Source organism: Serpula lacrymans, assembly GCF_000218685.1.
Source record: "Serpula lacrymans var. lacrymans S7.9 unplaced genomic scaffold SERLAscaffold_8, whole genome shotgun sequence".
NCBI classification, from domain to species: domain Eukaryota; kingdom Fungi; phylum Basidiomycota; class Agaricomycetes; order Boletales; family Serpulaceae; genus Serpula; species Serpula lacrymans.
The window spans coordinates 2007677-2022878 of NW_006763297.1; the positions used below are offsets into that span (position 1 = coordinate 2007677).

The following is a 15202-nucleotide window of genomic DNA, read 5'->3' on the forward strand; positions in this document are numbered from 1 at the left end:
TGGATAATATCGCCCAGAACGTCTACAAATGTCAAGGACCTTCCAAAAATATGCCCCTGGGACCCGTCACCCTTTGCAGCATGTTTCGTCGTCTATTTCATGATGGCTGAGTCAAGTACCCCTAATCCTTCACTTGGTGCTACCCACTCAGCTGTCCAGAGTTCGCATTGAATGGAACTAATGCTCACTAAAGTTTCAGGCGGCCGGTCAGTGGACGCTAATCCCTTCACACTAGTATGATCTCCCTGCGGTGGATCGGATTGATGGGCTTTTGAGCCTGGTGGTGGTGATTTGCCGAGCCCGCGAAATCGAACCTCGACGTTCCCTTTTCCAGGTCGGTTCGATTCGACTTTTTCTCATCTCACACACTTCTGAACTAGTTTGCTGCAGAAAATCTCGTCGGTAATACCTTTTTTTCAGCAAATAACTAGACTCGTAGCAGACATTATCACAACGCCTAAAGAAATTCACGTTGCCTAGATATCATTTTCTTCTTCGATAGTAGATTGAAAATTCCTTCTATGGCGGAACAACGATGTAGGCTTATTTCCTATTTGGGACGTACTTGTGAACCATGGCACGCGTCTCATCACGTGAGTCGAAAATCAACGTCTTCTCTCCGCAATCTCTAACTTAACGTTCCAGCGCAGGCCGAATTCGCGTTACTGAAATGCATGAGTTTCAATCACATATCTTTAAGGGGGTACCGATGATACTCTTGGCATAGCAAGGTGCGCCACTGTCGGCTTTTGTGGACTGCTCCAGTTCTATGGCTGAGCCGAAAAATCCTTATCTTTCTTCAGTTTAGCATAGGTCATCATAACTATTGACTGGTACCATAGGTTGGATAATCACTGTATATCAATCGGGTGAGGTCTGTTAGTATGGTATCCGCGCACTGCGTATTTCTAAACTTTCTAGTCATAGAACCGTGTCACCATAATTGAGGGTCCATGTAAACAAACGGGCAAAATAATAAATAATTCCTCCCGCGTTCAACCGGAGATCAAGTCGATTTCAGAGCGCAAGTCTGTAGAGCTGGACTCCATTTATACGAACTTCCCCGTATGTCGCACATCTCATGGCCTCATGCTCTTTGCAGACGAGTTGAGTCTCTCGTGTCTTTGATCATTTCCTCTTCAAGACTTATTTGTGAGCGGTGGAGCTTGAGGTTTTCCTTTGCATACCATACATGTCAGGATGACTTCGGGTATAAGCTAACGGACCCTAGTTCTTGATTATGACGATGCAAGTAGCGTCTTCTTGCCCCAAATGTAATGCCGCTCGTGAGGTGCGTTTGATATGGAACATGGGGTGTGAGTACTGCTCGCTAACCAAGTACTTATTTACTATACATTGTAGAGCAAGTTTCGGGGTCCTGTACGAGAAGACAATCTGCTTATGGCCAAAATCTCATTTATGCAAGCTCCGTATATACCCCTTATTGCCTACCGTGGACGGCGAATACGGAAGCCAATACGTAGCTGCGTGCCTCATGCCACCAGACATGTAGACGCGTGTATGGAGCAAACCTCATTGTGATGGCGCTGGGTTTTGTGTAATAGGTTGTACCATGGGGTCATCGATCAGGGTACAGATCTTTACAGCAAACATGTACGTCCCTTTTCATTTATCCATTTCTCGAGGATTCTTGATTCACGATTGCCCAAGTTCATGCTGGCTGTCACGAAGGCTGAAGTTTGTGTTGGGATCCGACTGAAGTTTACTTAGCTCCCCAACCACCACTACTCTCGTACTTCTTATTACTCTATTCGTCGCATCAATAGTTCTCATGATCATGATATCCACCTCGGGACCTAGTGTTTCTCCGGAAAATCCAACGGCAAATTGGTTTCCAGAAGTATACTAGCGTAGGCAATTGATAATTACTTTTCTTGTAAGTCTTCAATTTAAGTAATCGATCGATCTATGTACTACGTTTGCTTTATGTGTAACTAATCCTATCCGTAGGGTCCTTCAGGTTAGGCCCTGCAGGTATACTAGGAAGATGGTTGTTAATTGAAATGATTACTATGAGACACAATTTTCGATTCGCGGAATGACCTGGTGTAGTTATCAAAGACGTCTAGTTCTCACAGCCAGACATGATGGCCATCCTCCCAACAGACTTGATCCCACTTGATCCGTTTTCCGAACAGCTCCAACGTAGCGCTTTTACTACACTTTCCAAATGGGGATATGCGTCACGTGATGCTGCTTATTGGTGCCGAAATTGAAAGGCGTCCCTGTGAGTTATCGAATCATACGCGATTCATTGGACATACTAGACAGCGACGAGGGTCTGTGCACAACTCTGCAACTCAGAAACGACGTTCGCGACGGTTTATGTTTGGTCAACAACGCCGGCACTGCCTAGCATCTTCTGGTTCCTGTTCGTTGCGCCAACGGCCCTTCTCGGAGAGGTACTCGGGAGAGCACGGGAAATCCAAGACATAAAAGAAATAGGAGCGCAGGCTCCTCACTGCTCACTAGACAATACCTATTCCAATGTTGAAAAGCTCACTCGTTAGCTCATACCCCCTATATCGTGCCGCGTCTTTCCGTGCTGGCGCCAGATTGGCTGGACCCACCCTAGCCTGCCGCGGCTTCATGACTGCGCCCTCCCGACAAAACTCTCTTACTGGTAAACGCGCGCATGAAGGATCAGTTTCAGGTACAGAGGGCCTTCATAGAGGTAAGTAATTGCTCATGATATTGCATGCATATTGGTAGACAGATATCTACACAGAGGACCTTGCGTCTGCCAAGAAGAACAAGGACGCATCTCCCGCCCTTACCAAAATGGATGCAGTCAGTACTCTCCCCTCCACCGTGCACGGCGATTGGGTCCTATTCCATCCGGTATACTCGGAGGAAGAACTCAAATCGGTCGAGGTGCGCTAATCAAGTCATGTGTAACGCCTCTTCTGGCTCACTTCGAGATTCCAGGTATTGCATCGAGAAGCAAAGACAATCTCCGACAAGTTCGCGTGCAACTTGGTCAAGATCACGAGGTAACATCATCTACTATTCTTGGGCTGTCGTAACCTGACACTCGTGTTACATAGATGGGGATTTGATTTGGCCTCTGGATACAAGCACAAACCTATCCCTCCCAACAGTAATCTAACTTTAGAGGAACTGAAGAAGGGAGGTTATATTTTAGACGAGCGCGGGTGGCTTCGTGTGAGTACTGTTTTCGCCGGTTTTGTTGTCGTTAGCTGATTTTCCCTCTAATCAGCGTATTCTGTTCCTGGAAACAGTCGCTGGCGTACCAGGTATGGTGGCGGCTGTGCTACGACATCTGGGAAGCCTTCGCCTTATGGTAATTTTCTGTCCCAGTCATATGAACGTTATTCTCAAGGTATTCACAGAGGCGGGATTCTGGTTGGATTCATACACTTCTGGAAGAAGCCGAGAATGAAAGGATGCATTTAATGTGAATATTGCTCACAGTTATATCTATCTTCAGTGATGGCTAATATCTTTAATGAAGGACATTCATGACATTGCGCAAACCCTCTCTTTTCTTCCGAGCAATGGTACTGGGTGCTCAAGGGGTATTTTACAACCTATTCTGTGCGTGGCTAGTTATCAGGTCTTCTCTCTCGATAAACTAATTGGGTATGCTTTAGTCCTATCTTATATGATTTCGCCTCGAACGTGTCACCGTTTCGTCGGCTATCTGGAAGAAGAAGCTGTTCTTACATAGTCAGTTCCTCTCTCATTTTATGTGTGGAGCGCTATTCCCTAACGACCCGTCAGTACACGCTGTATCGAAGAGATTGAGGCAGGTCGGCTCCCCGAGTGGACTGACTTATCTGCTCCTGAGATAGCAAAAGACTACTGGCGTCTTGCGCCAGATGCCAAGTTGCTGGATGTCATGTACGCCGTTCGCTCTGATGAATCTACCCATCGATTCGTCAACCACAGTTTCGCGAATCTGAATGTGAAGACGGATGTGAATCCATTTGCGCTTCGTGAACCGAACATGTTGGTCAAGGGGCGGAAGCTTGGGTGAGTCTGTGATATAATTGTTTAACGCAGCACAAAGTTAATAACCTAGGACTTAGATTTGAAAGAAGCGAAGCAGAAAAGTATGTTAAGGAATCACATGAACTCCTTCAGCAAGGAAAATCAAAAGCCGAGTAATTGATCATGACAATCCAAGTTATTATAGAAATCATAGATTATTATTTGCTCTTATCATCATCCTCACTCCGTCTCTCAACTTACTGTACATCACGAATAAATGTCAACTGTACCTACCTATATCACTAATTCAATCATGGAACTTTGTATGTTTGTTTCTAACTCTGATTGCGTCCATAACCCCTTCGGTTAGCATTGAGTTGATCGTGACATCATTTCCGCGCACGTGATCGATAGTAGTTGAGATCCTGGTACTACTGCACTTTAATTGTTGCTTTACAGTGAAGCGAACAGCATCAATGTCGACGTCGCAGCCGTCAAGGCAGTCCCATTCCATACTCTCAACAAGCAAAAGAAAAAACAGCCATGTTCATCACCCAAATCGGCGATTTTTTGTTGGACCAATGCCAGAGAAAGTCGTTTCACAAACCGAGGAAGATGTCGGGCGGAAGAAATTAGGCTGGTTTCATTTATCTGATATGATATCGACAAATGAAGATACAGATATGCCCCGAATGCTCGAGAGGCATGCCTTCCATCTCTTCGTTCGCCAGGGCGGAAAGCCTGAAGACTGGGGCGAACATGCACATAATACTGTACGCGAAGAGATATTGCAAAGGTGGAAGACCAGCGAGTGGGGCGGATTTCGAAAACGCAAAGTCAAAGATGGGAGCACCAGTCGGCGGTGGGTTGGAGGTAGCTTCCAGGTCGGGAGCTTCTTAGGGTTGGATGTTCTGGAAGAAGGTCTGGAATCGGTGGAGTCGTCGAATTCTGACATGGTCTCGGTGCAAGGATCTCAGGACACTTCTGAAAGGGCTACGGGAACTCATGCTGTAACGGCGTCTTCCGCGACTGGTCAGTCATTCATGACAGCTAGATCACAACTTACACCCGATGCTCAGGACGAAGAGTCGCATTCAGTCTCTCACTCAAGTCACGATCATAGTGACCTTTTACGCACAGATAGCGTGTCTTCAAGCACAGCTTTGTTGGTAGCATCAGTGACCCCCTCAGAAGAACCGTCAAACCTATCCCAGACGGACCGGCGCCCGTTCGATAACGAGCGTAATTCTGTGAGAGGAGCTGCAAATAATACGACGGACAAGAACCCTCGTCAAATTCGGTCTTCCTTCTTTAAAAGTAAGGACAGAGACAAAGGAAAGCAGAAACAAGTGCATTATTCCGATTATCAGCCCGCACAGCCCAGCGGCAGTCCCGCACCTCCTTCAGAGGTCCTTTCCAGAAGTGGGGATGAGATTGAAGGTACCAGCGCGGGTGCCACTTCTGGATCTGCCCCACAGAAGGAAAGTCGCTCAGATAATTTTTCATTGCGAGGTATGATATCCTATGTTGAGCGAGTTCCCATTTGTTTACGATTCTCAGATAGGATGCTCGTTAGAGTTATTCACACAAAATCACCCATAGTTCCTGTTGATTTTGACGAAGAGCAAAACCGCCTGACAGGAAAACTAGAACTTGAAAAATGGTCAGAATTCATGGTGATCTGGCAACATGGGCGTGTCGAACTTTACGAGGATTTTGTGCGTAAATTATATCCATATTCATATGAGCTATATATGACAACCTCCCTTTACTAGAACATTCCAGGAAAAGAGTGGGTTATTGGGCACAAACATCTAGCATACATAATCCCTCTTAAATCGACGAAGACCCGAGTATCACTCTACTCTTTCGTTGACCTCACTTTCTGCTTAACTTGCCCGCCCACCTCTATAAGGGATAATGGCTCAAAGGCACGCAAGCTACTCCAGCACCCAAAGGAAGGAACAAATATTTTTATATTCAAGCTCAAAAGTCGGACACGAGCGCTAGATTGGACTTGGCATTTGTGGTACGGCACAGTTCCTACCTAATAAATTTCGTCAGTGCCTTTGTTCTGACATCGCAGAAGGCGTCGGCTTGGCGGGAAATTACCTGCTCACTTCGAAATACATTGCCCAAATGTTGACGCAAGTATCGAAATTGATATACCCGTGGCAGATGTTGTCAACGACGACAAGACGTATATATTATTCCATCGTCAAAACATCATCGATTTGTGCCAAGAATCTCTATCGTCATTTCCAGAGTGGAAACACCTGATTGGAAGTAAAGCTATGGAAGAAACTTCGCTAGAGCTCGCTTGGCGTATGGGCACAGAGATCGACTGGGTCTGGCATGAGGAAGGCATAGACGGGAAACCTAGAGAGTGGGCTGTTGTATGCGGGCTCGCTCTGAAACAGGTATAACTCTTCATTGTATATGATTGCCTGCCGAGCAATGATGTTTCCCTGTTATCAGTCAGGGAAGGTGGCTAATCTCGAACTACGGCCAGGCGAGCATTTTCCTGGCTTTGTCCTTCTCAAAAATGGCAGGAAGCTGCACGAACCTGCTGCAGTGGAAGGATATTTAGATCGCATCAAGCCTAATAGCCAAACGAAACAACAAATTTACCTTGTATCTCATGACGGAAATCTATTTGTAAATACGCCTGCGTATGCTCACCCACCGTCGCCCCCAACTGTACAGCCTTCCCGTGAAAATCTACTGGAGACCGCAGCAGCTTTACGTTCAAGTGAAGTAAACAGAGGATCACTGCAAATAAAGGATGCCCATGGCGTTACTGACTTGAGGAACATCCGTGCAGTTCGTCGAGCCACTGAAGTGATCCCGCAGTACCGCGAACGACCACAATACGGGGAAGATATACCTATGGACGATGACCAAGAATTGGAGAGAACAGGAAGCGATATCGAGGATGAAGGTGGAGACGAAGGGCTATCCAGTTACGAAGATAAGGCTAGGCGAAGGATGAGGAGATCGTTTGAAATTGTCCTACTCTCAGGACTTGTGATCCGATTCGAGGTTTGCAGACATACGCACCCATCATCGATCAGTCTTCTAATGGACCTTAACCTTAGGCTTTTTCTTGTCAAACTTGTCTGGAATGGATCGAACGCTTGCGCTTATTGGTTATCTACTGGAGAATTCGCCATCGTACTGACGCTCAGGATGAAATGGAGATATCTTATTCGGGGAACGAGAGATTAAGGGTCACTCCACATCAACACGTTCATGCAAATGGTCAAGACAGATTACCAGAGCCTCCCGCAGATCCTGACTCAATTTTGCCAACGCTTGGTGCTGTATATAATTGGTGCGTACTAACCGACTGCAGGTCCATCCTCAAAGGGGGGAGGATTTTTACTCGAAAAGGCTTACGTGGGCAGTACAAGTATGCCTCCTTTCCTACCGTTACAGCAGCACGACTGAGATTCCACAGGTTGGTCCAGCTACTCCTTATTTCCGGACATCTTGTGCAGTATCATGTTACTCCCAAGTCATCTCTTCACCATCGTCGAACCAAAGATATCAATCTATTGGACGCATACGTCTGTTCAGGATACCTGGCCGCAATGTCATTGAGAAGGAGCGAATATAATCCAGGTACCACCACATTTGCACGACGTTATCAAGATGGGTTAGAAGCTGTTGATCTCAACGAGGATGTGATTTTCGTCATATGGTACCGGAAAAAAATACTCCCATCTTTGAGTCCTGAAGGCCTCTCCGGACAAACGAATATCCCATCACTATCTGCAAAAAAGAAAATAGCCGTGTTCAGAGCAAGAAGCAAAGTTGAGAGGGATGCATGGTGTTGGGCATTGAACTGCGAGATAGAAAAACTTGTGAGGGTACATAAAGACAGAGAAGAGCAATTGAGGGAAACTGGTGGACCAATGAAAGATTAGAAGATACGTAGTCATCAGCTTAGCTTTAACTTTCTTGTCAAGTAAAAGCTGCAATACAATCTATACGAGCATAACGCTCTGCACACACAGGAATTCTCTGGTTATGACTGCTATCTCATTGAAGAAATAGGATGAATAAAATCGAATCACCAAGAATACAAAGTAACTATTGATAAGAAAATACAGTATAGGAATACATCGTTGTCAATATGTGTCCGTTACTCGATAACCTCGTCCACGTCTTCATCACTGTCATCTTCTTCCCTGCGTAGCCTTCGGGCTGCGATCTTTACTTTCTTCTCCAGCTCCTTATCTGGTTTGAGATCACCTAAGGAAATTTCTTTGTTGCATCCTGACGCAGGGCACTTCTTGGCTTTCCTAGTATTTCCAAGGAACTCCCGGATGGCGTTTGCAGAGAAAGAATGTCCGCAGATTTGGCTGAGGCTAGAGTCAGTAGAAAAAGGTAGGTCGAATTAATAACATACGATGTAACTGGATTGATCAAGATGGTTAAAGTGATAGGACATTTGTAATCCTGGGTCATGCCACCCACTTCCAAATCGTCGTCGTCATCACTGTCGTCAGCATCCTCTACGATGAAAGGTGAATAAGGATGCGCGGGACTCTAAAAGAATGGGTACACTCGCCTTTCGGAATGAACTCGTTAATAGGAGGGATAGCTTCTCCTGGATGTTGAACTTCCTGTAATAACTGATGAAGTTAATGTGTGGTTTTCTGAGGTAGTACGGCTTACATATACTCCTTGCTTGAATTTGGTGTATCGCTCATTTTTACTGTATTTCTGCCGCGAAGTTTTCTTCCGGAAATCGTTCAATTGAGTTTTGACACCTTTTTCGTACATATCCAGTACCCCTTCCTATAGTCCAGTGTATTCAGAGATTGAATATTGAATAATTGCTTTTGTGCAACGTACAATAGCTTCTCCCTGTGATAGCCTTTGGTATATGCCATCAAGAGTTTCTTCATGAGATATCATTTCCTGTTCGATATCTAGCAAGTCCCTCATGATTATATCTACTTCTGCAAGAGCCTGTGACATAAATTAGAACCACAATACACATATGAATATTATGGGCGGACCTCTTCTGCTTGATCACCGTCCATTACATCTGCCAAGGAGATTGCCACGTCATTAACGAGGCCAAAAGAGCCTTGGTGTGCTTGCTTTCTAGTCATCTCCCAGTCCTGAGCAATACCATGAAGCTTTGCTCCGTCTTTGCGGTCCAGGGGCTGGTCCCGGAAATTCCTTACATCTATACGGTCATCATCTTCGTTATCATCTTCGACCTGAGGACCCCTTTTTTTCGCGTTTTTTTCTTTCTTGACAGACTTACGACGAGGTTGTTGTTCCTCTTCTGAAGAGGATCCCCCTTCGTCTACGTCGTCTTGTGTTGGTTGCTGACTGAGGCCATCTTCTTCGATTCCGTCAGATGAGGGTACCCTACGAGAACGAGCGCTGGACTTAAGACGCGACGAGCTGGCAGTAGGCATCTGATATATGTTTCCAAGAAAATGCTTTCAAGTTTGTGATAAGAACGCGAGCGAATATATGTAATGCCAGCCTAAGTGACAGTCGCGCGACCTCAGATAGGAATTCAGGGCAGGTCTCAGCGCGATTCAAGCAAATGCCTGCTCAGGTTAGGGTTACAATAACAGGTTCTCTTTCTAGTCTGATTCCAAGTCTGTCTCTTTGTCAAAATGCTCTCTGCTCTACGAGGCCTGTCTACAGGACTTTCTCTGATACCTCAGCTATGTCGGCGGGAATGCCTGCAGTCTCAGCTGGGCCCGTCGACCTCTTCATTACTTCGTTCGCGCCTATTTCATTCATCGCCATTGCTCGCAATGACTTTAAACCAGACAATGCGCCGAAAACGGCCTCAGAAAGTCAAAGCGTCTAAGTCACCACTCCTGGAAACTTGTCCGCAAAGAAAAGGTGTTTGTTCTCAGATATTCATCATGAAGCCAAAAAAACCCAACTCTGCCAAGCGGAAAGTCGCTCGTGTCAAACTTACTACCGGAAAGACCATCATGGCCTACATTCAAGGAGAAGGCCACAACTTACAAGAGCATAGTGTAGTCACAGTCAGGGGAGGACGAGCTCAAGATCTTCCTGGTGTGAGGTGCGTGTAGATGTTACAGTGTCATACACACCGATTACACATTCTAACACTATCATTGTCTTTCAGATATAAAGTCGTTCGCGGTGCACTGGACTTAGGAGGTGTTGTGAACAGAATGACAGCACGTAGTAAATATGGAGGTAAGTTAATGAAATAGTTTTACATTTTTAAAATACTTAAGATTGTACAGCGAAAGCACCGAAGAAGTAGAGTAATACAAAGTGTCAATTAGAAAGTCAATTTCAATTACTCATATTCTACTTCATGTGTGCTTCAACCTCTTCAACGATTTGACGCTTTTCGAAGCTGGCTCACTGTGAAGACACGTCATTACCAAGTTGCAAGCTGAATAAGTTACACTCACATCGATCCAGCCATTGGTTTGGCCTTGCCCGCCCTGGCCCTGTTTTTGTCCACTCTGTCCTTGTCCGCTTTGTCCCTGTTTTTGACCACTTTGACCTTGTCCTTGCCCACTCTGTCCTTGCCCGCCTTGTCCCTGTTTTTGACCGCTTTGTCCCTGTCCTTGACCACCCTGGCCCTGTCCTTCCTGGCCTTGGCCCTGTTTCTGACTGCCTTGGTCCTGTTTCTGCCCGCCTTGGCCCTGTCCTTGCTCGCCTTGGCCCTGTTCCTGCCCGCCTTGGCTCTGTCCTTGACCGAATACCTGCCCGTATACCTGTCCCTGCCCGCCCTGTCCTTGCCCGCCCTGGCCCTGGCCACCATGTACCTGCGTGGAGGGCTGGTTTTCCTGAGATTGCTGACTAGAGCCTTGCTTGGAAGATCCCCCATCTACAGCGGGGTAGGCATGCACAAAGGGGCAGAGGCACAAAGCCACGAGTAAAATAGTTGAGAAGTGCATTGTGGGTGTGAAGCGTTAAGAAATGAAACAACTTGCGCGAACTAACCAGACTTCTTATAGGTGGTGAGGTCACCTCCTAATTATATAGGTCCCCTGGCGATCTCTTGACAATCTCCTGTCGAGGAGGAGCTGTCTGCTCTGCCATGACGCTCATATGTCCTATTCTCGATCTATCCCTTGCCACTGCGCTTGCGGGACCTGGGTGTTGAAAATGAGTTATATTTTTACACTGTTTCCCAACCTGTAAGTTGGGTCCGCAGTCAATCGACACAATACTATGATTTCCTGTTTTGGCCTTTGCCTAGTTCAATTCAATCTGATCACCGTCATCTTTACTTCTATAATGATCACACCTTCGGCAGACTGGCATACTTGGTGCCACGGGCTCCGCCAAAATAGTGGAAATCAAACTGACCCGACGCCATATCGTCATCTAATCCCGCGATCGGCCAACTCGAAAGTGGACACAGTGTACTAGCATCTTTGGCTGCATGCTCAAAGTGGTCCAAAAACGCAGAATATTTCGCGGCCTTAATATACATGAAGAGGTGACAAAAAAAGGCACGTGGACACTGATGGGGACCAGGACCGTCACTGGCCGAGATCGAAGGAGTGGTGGGAGATACTATCATTGGTGGACGATGGCGTGCAGTCGGGATAGGGATCGAATTCGACGGATTAGTGATAGGAGATGCTGAGACCATCGCTGTGGATACTGGGACAAGGGACAGATTTGCATTGGACTCATCGATCCCCGAACGCGCCGTAGCCGCTACACAGGTCATGTATAATATAGCGCTTTCAACTGCGGAGTAAGCGCAGAACAGTATTACAGGGGACTTGGGTAGGGAAATGAAACAACCGAGTCACTGAGAAGGAGTCTGAGGTCTCGCTTCAAGCTATACGGTTTTCACAGTCTGTGGAGAAAAAAATATCATTTGTGCGAAGGCTGAGGTGATTAAGATTCTCATAAAAGGAGTACAATAGGAGAGTGAGCTTTATTTGTGCCACATACCTGGTACTCCATTCCACGACAAATGCGTGGGTTTCGGATGGGGAGACCACTGATCAGCCGTGATTTTTCCAAAACAAAACTAATCGTAGAACCAGGACAGGCGCCAGGTTGAATTACTTTATTCCACCACCGATTGTAGTCTCAATGTATATCCTTTCGATATTGAACTAGGCAAAGGCCATAATAGGAAATATTATATAATCACCACACAACGTGTGGCTGACCAAAATTCGCAAATTTGGGATTGGCGAACTTCAGCCTGAACTGAGGTCGACCGTTGCAATGTTTTCCGTTCTGCGTGCTGTACGCCCGCTGCGCTCCTTGCAACAAGTTCGATGGAACTCAAATGAAGTTCCTCTCATCAATCCCGCTGAAATGATCGCTGCGCCAGACCTCAAGTATCACCGAAAAGGCCAGCTGAGGAAACAACTCGATGTTGAAGTGGACCCGGGTCACGGTCTTTGGGCTTTTTTCAGGAAAAAAGAGATAAATGGATCGACTCAATATGAGACTATTGAGCCGAGGGATGCTATTGCAGAAGACACAGGTGAGTACACATGTTGTAAAGCGGACTTCAGCAGCATACAACCGACGATGATTTGTTAGGCAGATCATGGAAGGCAGTAGAGCTCAGGCGTAAAAGTTTCAAAGACTTGCACACACTGTGGTACCTTGTGTTAAAGGAGCGCAATTTGTTGGCTACCCAACGAGAAGAGGGCAGAAGAATAGGTGTTTCAAACCCAGGCGCACTCGCCGCGACAACAAAGATGCACCAGGTATGTAGAAAATAACTCTTTCATCTTGTGGTATTTCTCATGATTGAGTTTAGTGCCGCAAAACAATGGCCCGCATAAAGTTTGTAATCAACGAGCGCAGATTAGTTTTTGAAAAGCACGCCGAAGCTCTCAAGTTCGTAAAAACGGAAATAGCAGTAGAGCCGTCACAGAAGACACGAGCAGCCCCGAGGACTCGTGCTGAGCGAATGAAAGTAAAACGTCGATCTGGGATGCGCGGGAGCGCCATAACGACCGAATCCCTTCCACCGTCTCTTCCAGCTGCCACACCGAAGGCAAAAAGTTCATCTACGCCTTCTGACCTTTCCTCGCATTCATCCACGAAGTCACCTAGTTCACATCTATGACATACATTTTCTTAATAGTTGCACATAATTTTTAGTTGCGATTATCCATTGCAATATTTGAGAAGCGGGCTTGTGAAATCTTTGACGTGTGTATTCTTTCCAGTAGCACAGTCAGTCGATTGAAGAGTGTACACACGCATGAACGCGATGAACATCACCAAGGTCCTATGTATCACGTTTCGGCCAGTGTTCCTTCGCCCAGTCTCGCATTTCTTGGGACACCCAGCAATCTTTCACGGCGTGGTCTTCATACATTTCGATCTGCCGGCGACCGCGTCGTAGCAAATGTTCTATAGCTTCTACATCGCGTGGAGATATGGACGATGCTAGGATACGAAAGTTGTGCTGCACGAAGAGGCGAAACTTGGGTTGAGTTGCAGGAGGTTTGGTGCGGACCATGCGAAGAGCCCTATGATATAAAACCTTATTCAGACAGGCTGCGCGGATGTGAAAGAATTGTGGTCCATCTTACAGACCTTCTGTACAGGGACAGTACTTCTCGTTGAAGTCCTGATTTTGTCGACATAGCTTGGGGTAGGACTTGCGGACTTTACAGACTTCAGAAGTCACCGGGAGTGGGATCGGTTTATCGGGATATCCCGCAGAATAATTAGCCGAGATTAGCCGTCGGATCAGCACGCAATGCATATCCCGCTTGAAAATTGAACAAGTCCTCTCAAGTAGACTCAAGTTTGTCGCCGGGAAATACTCCAAGTTTAAAACATCATCTCAATATAGGCCGGCATATTCGAATAGCAAATACTCTGGGTATTGAAATATGCTGACGGGGCGGGTTCCATCATGGATGGCTAGGTTCAAATCAACGCGACATTCTCCTAGATGTCATTCCATGTCATCTCGCTCCTTGGCTACCTCCGCTGCAGGTACAGCTGACTCGTTCGCTTATTGCAGAGAATATGTTCAAAAACATGACTATGAGGGCTTCCTAACCTCGCAGTTCTATCCCAGGCATGTGCAGGGTGGTTACTTTGCATTGAAAGCGTTTTACGTGAGCGCCCACACTTTTGTTGCTCTTATTAGAACATAATTGACAGTGCTCTACATGAACTCAGGTCGAGCTTGCTATGGTACCAGAGTCTGTATCGAATACTGTAATTGGACAGATGAGGATGCAGTTCTGGCGAGATGCCGTTAAAGGTATATCCGATGTGCGCATATCGTTCTAATATCTATTATCAGTCATTTATTGGCAAGTTCGCATAGGGTAGACCTCCACAACACCCAATTGCGATGGCACTATATGAAACCTCGCAAAGCGTGCACTTGCCAGCGTACCATTTGAAAAGGATCATTGATGCACGAGTATGTACCAGCTTTTCTTCCAGCGCTATAGCAATGCTGAGCTGTTCTTAGGACAGTGAATTGCAAATGCCAACTCATCTCACAACAGACTCTTTGACTGCTCTTGCAGAGTCAACTTCTTCGACTTTGTTGTACCTCCTTCTGTCTCTCATGTCTCTGCCGTCATCTACGCTGTCACATGCTGCGTCTCATTTGGGTGTGGCTCAGACTTTTTCTACGCTCCTCCGCGCTTTTCCCTTTCACACCTCAAAAAACCGGATGATCATTCCTGCAGAGATTACGGCGAAACACGGGGTCAACCAGGAAGAGATCTTGAGAAAGCGCGAATCGACTAAGGACCTGGAAGATGCTGTGTTTGAATTTGCTACAATCGCAAATGACCACCTGATCACCGCAAGAGATATGTTCAAGGAGACTGGAGGCAGAGTTCCCCAAGTTGCTATGCCTATATTCTCTGCTGGAGTATGTCACAAACCATAGCCAATGTGATTTATCTAACAGTGTCTTAGATTCCTGTTGCATCATTCCTAAGACGATTGGAAACCGTCAATTTTAACGTGCTTCATCCATCCCTGCAAGTCCGAGACTGGAAATTACCGTGGCAAGTGTGGAGGAGTTACTATAAACGGACCTTTTAGGTTCCCCATTTCATTGGGCTTTTATGTCACCCTTTGATACTAGTCTCATAAGAGGGGTTCAGTAATATTTAGAGAAGTGTTTATTAGTATTAGAATGTTAATAGACCTTTTATCACACTCATGTCAATCGTGGGTGTTCTCCAGTTCCCTTCTGAAATGGCTGGTGCCAAGGTGGAAATGAGGT

At 46.2% G+C, this 15202-nt stretch overlaps 8 protein-coding genes across 8 annotated transcripts; 5 read left to right on the forward strand and 3 right to left on the reverse strand.

Annotated features, from left to right (window-relative positions):
* Positions 1-2481: 2481 nt before the first annotated feature.
* On the forward strand, positions 2482-4334 carry AOX (alternative oxidase, AOX; the record flags this gene model as incomplete). Its single annotated transcript, XM_007319691.1, has 10 exons — positions 2482-2695; positions 2750-2895; positions 2950-3014; positions 3069-3186; positions 3242-3325; positions 3375-3439; positions 3497-3579; positions 3636-3711; positions 3766-4017; positions 4074-4334. 10 exons carry the CDS (start codon positions 2509-2511, stop codon positions 4150-4152), a joined length of 1155 nt encoding a protein of 384 aa, XP_007319753.1.
* Positions 4335-4556: 222 nt separating this feature from the next.
* On the forward strand, positions 4557-7904 carry SERLADRAFT_439300 (uncharacterized protein; the record flags this gene model as incomplete). Its single annotated transcript, XM_007319692.1, has 6 exons — positions 4557-5487; positions 5536-5693; positions 5751-6004; positions 6065-6395; positions 6454-7017; positions 7074-7904. 6 exons carry the CDS (start codon positions 4557-4559, stop codon positions 7902-7904), a joined length of 3069 nt encoding a protein of 1022 aa, XP_007319754.1.
* A 123-nt stretch (positions 7905-8027) lies between these two features.
* On the reverse strand, positions 8028-9504 carry SERLADRAFT_450290 (uncharacterized protein; the record flags this gene model as incomplete). Its single annotated transcript, XM_007319693.1, has 6 exons — positions 8028-8342; positions 8390-8495; positions 8552-8606; positions 8659-8781; positions 8839-8955; positions 9006-9504. The coding sequence occupies 6 exons, from the start codon at positions 9414-9416 to the stop codon at positions 8123-8125; spliced, it is 1032 nt and encodes a 343-aa protein (XP_007319755.1).
* A 94-nt stretch (positions 9505-9598) lies between these two features.
* SERLADRAFT_392738 (uncharacterized protein) lies at positions 9599-10302 on the forward strand (the record flags this gene model as incomplete). Its single annotated transcript, XM_007319694.1, has 3 exons — positions 9599-10045; positions 10112-10185; positions 10236-10302. The coding sequence occupies 3 exons, from the start codon at positions 9768-9770 to the stop codon at positions 10253-10255; spliced, it is 372 nt and encodes a 123-aa protein (XP_007319756.1).
* Positions 10303-10977: 675 nt separating this feature from the next.
* Positions 10978-11686, reverse strand: SERLADRAFT_439303 (uncharacterized protein; the record flags this gene model as incomplete). The annotated part of the gene is made up of 2 exons (XM_007319695.1): positions 10978-11202; positions 11255-11686. 2 exons carry the CDS (start codon positions 11684-11686, stop codon positions 10978-10980), a joined length of 657 nt encoding a protein of 218 aa, XP_007319757.1.
* Positions 11687-12171: 485 nt separating this feature from the next.
* On the forward strand, positions 12172-13139 carry SERLADRAFT_392744 (uncharacterized protein; the record flags this gene model as incomplete). Its single annotated transcript, XM_007319696.1, has 3 exons — positions 12172-12463; positions 12523-12692; positions 12746-13139. The coding sequence occupies 3 exons, from the start codon at positions 12292-12294 to the stop codon at positions 13055-13057; spliced, it is 654 nt and encodes a 217-aa protein (XP_007319758.1).
* Positions 13140-13222: 83 nt separating this feature from the next.
* Positions 13223-13583, reverse strand: SERLADRAFT_439305 (uncharacterized protein; the record flags this gene model as incomplete). The annotated part of the gene is made up of 2 exons (XM_007319697.1): positions 13223-13466; positions 13534-13583. The coding sequence occupies 2 exons, from the start codon at positions 13581-13583 to the stop codon at positions 13223-13225; spliced, it is 294 nt and encodes a 97-aa protein (XP_007319759.1).
* Positions 13584-13791: 208 nt separating this feature from the next.
* SERLADRAFT_470597 (uncharacterized protein) lies at positions 13792-15171 on the forward strand (the record flags this gene model as incomplete). Its single annotated transcript, XM_007319698.1, has 5 exons — positions 13792-14066; positions 14131-14226; positions 14282-14380; positions 14432-14842; positions 14890-15171. 5 exons carry the CDS (start codon positions 13836-13838, stop codon positions 15016-15018), a joined length of 966 nt encoding a protein of 321 aa, XP_007319760.1.
* Positions 15172-15202: the final 31 nt, after the last annotated feature.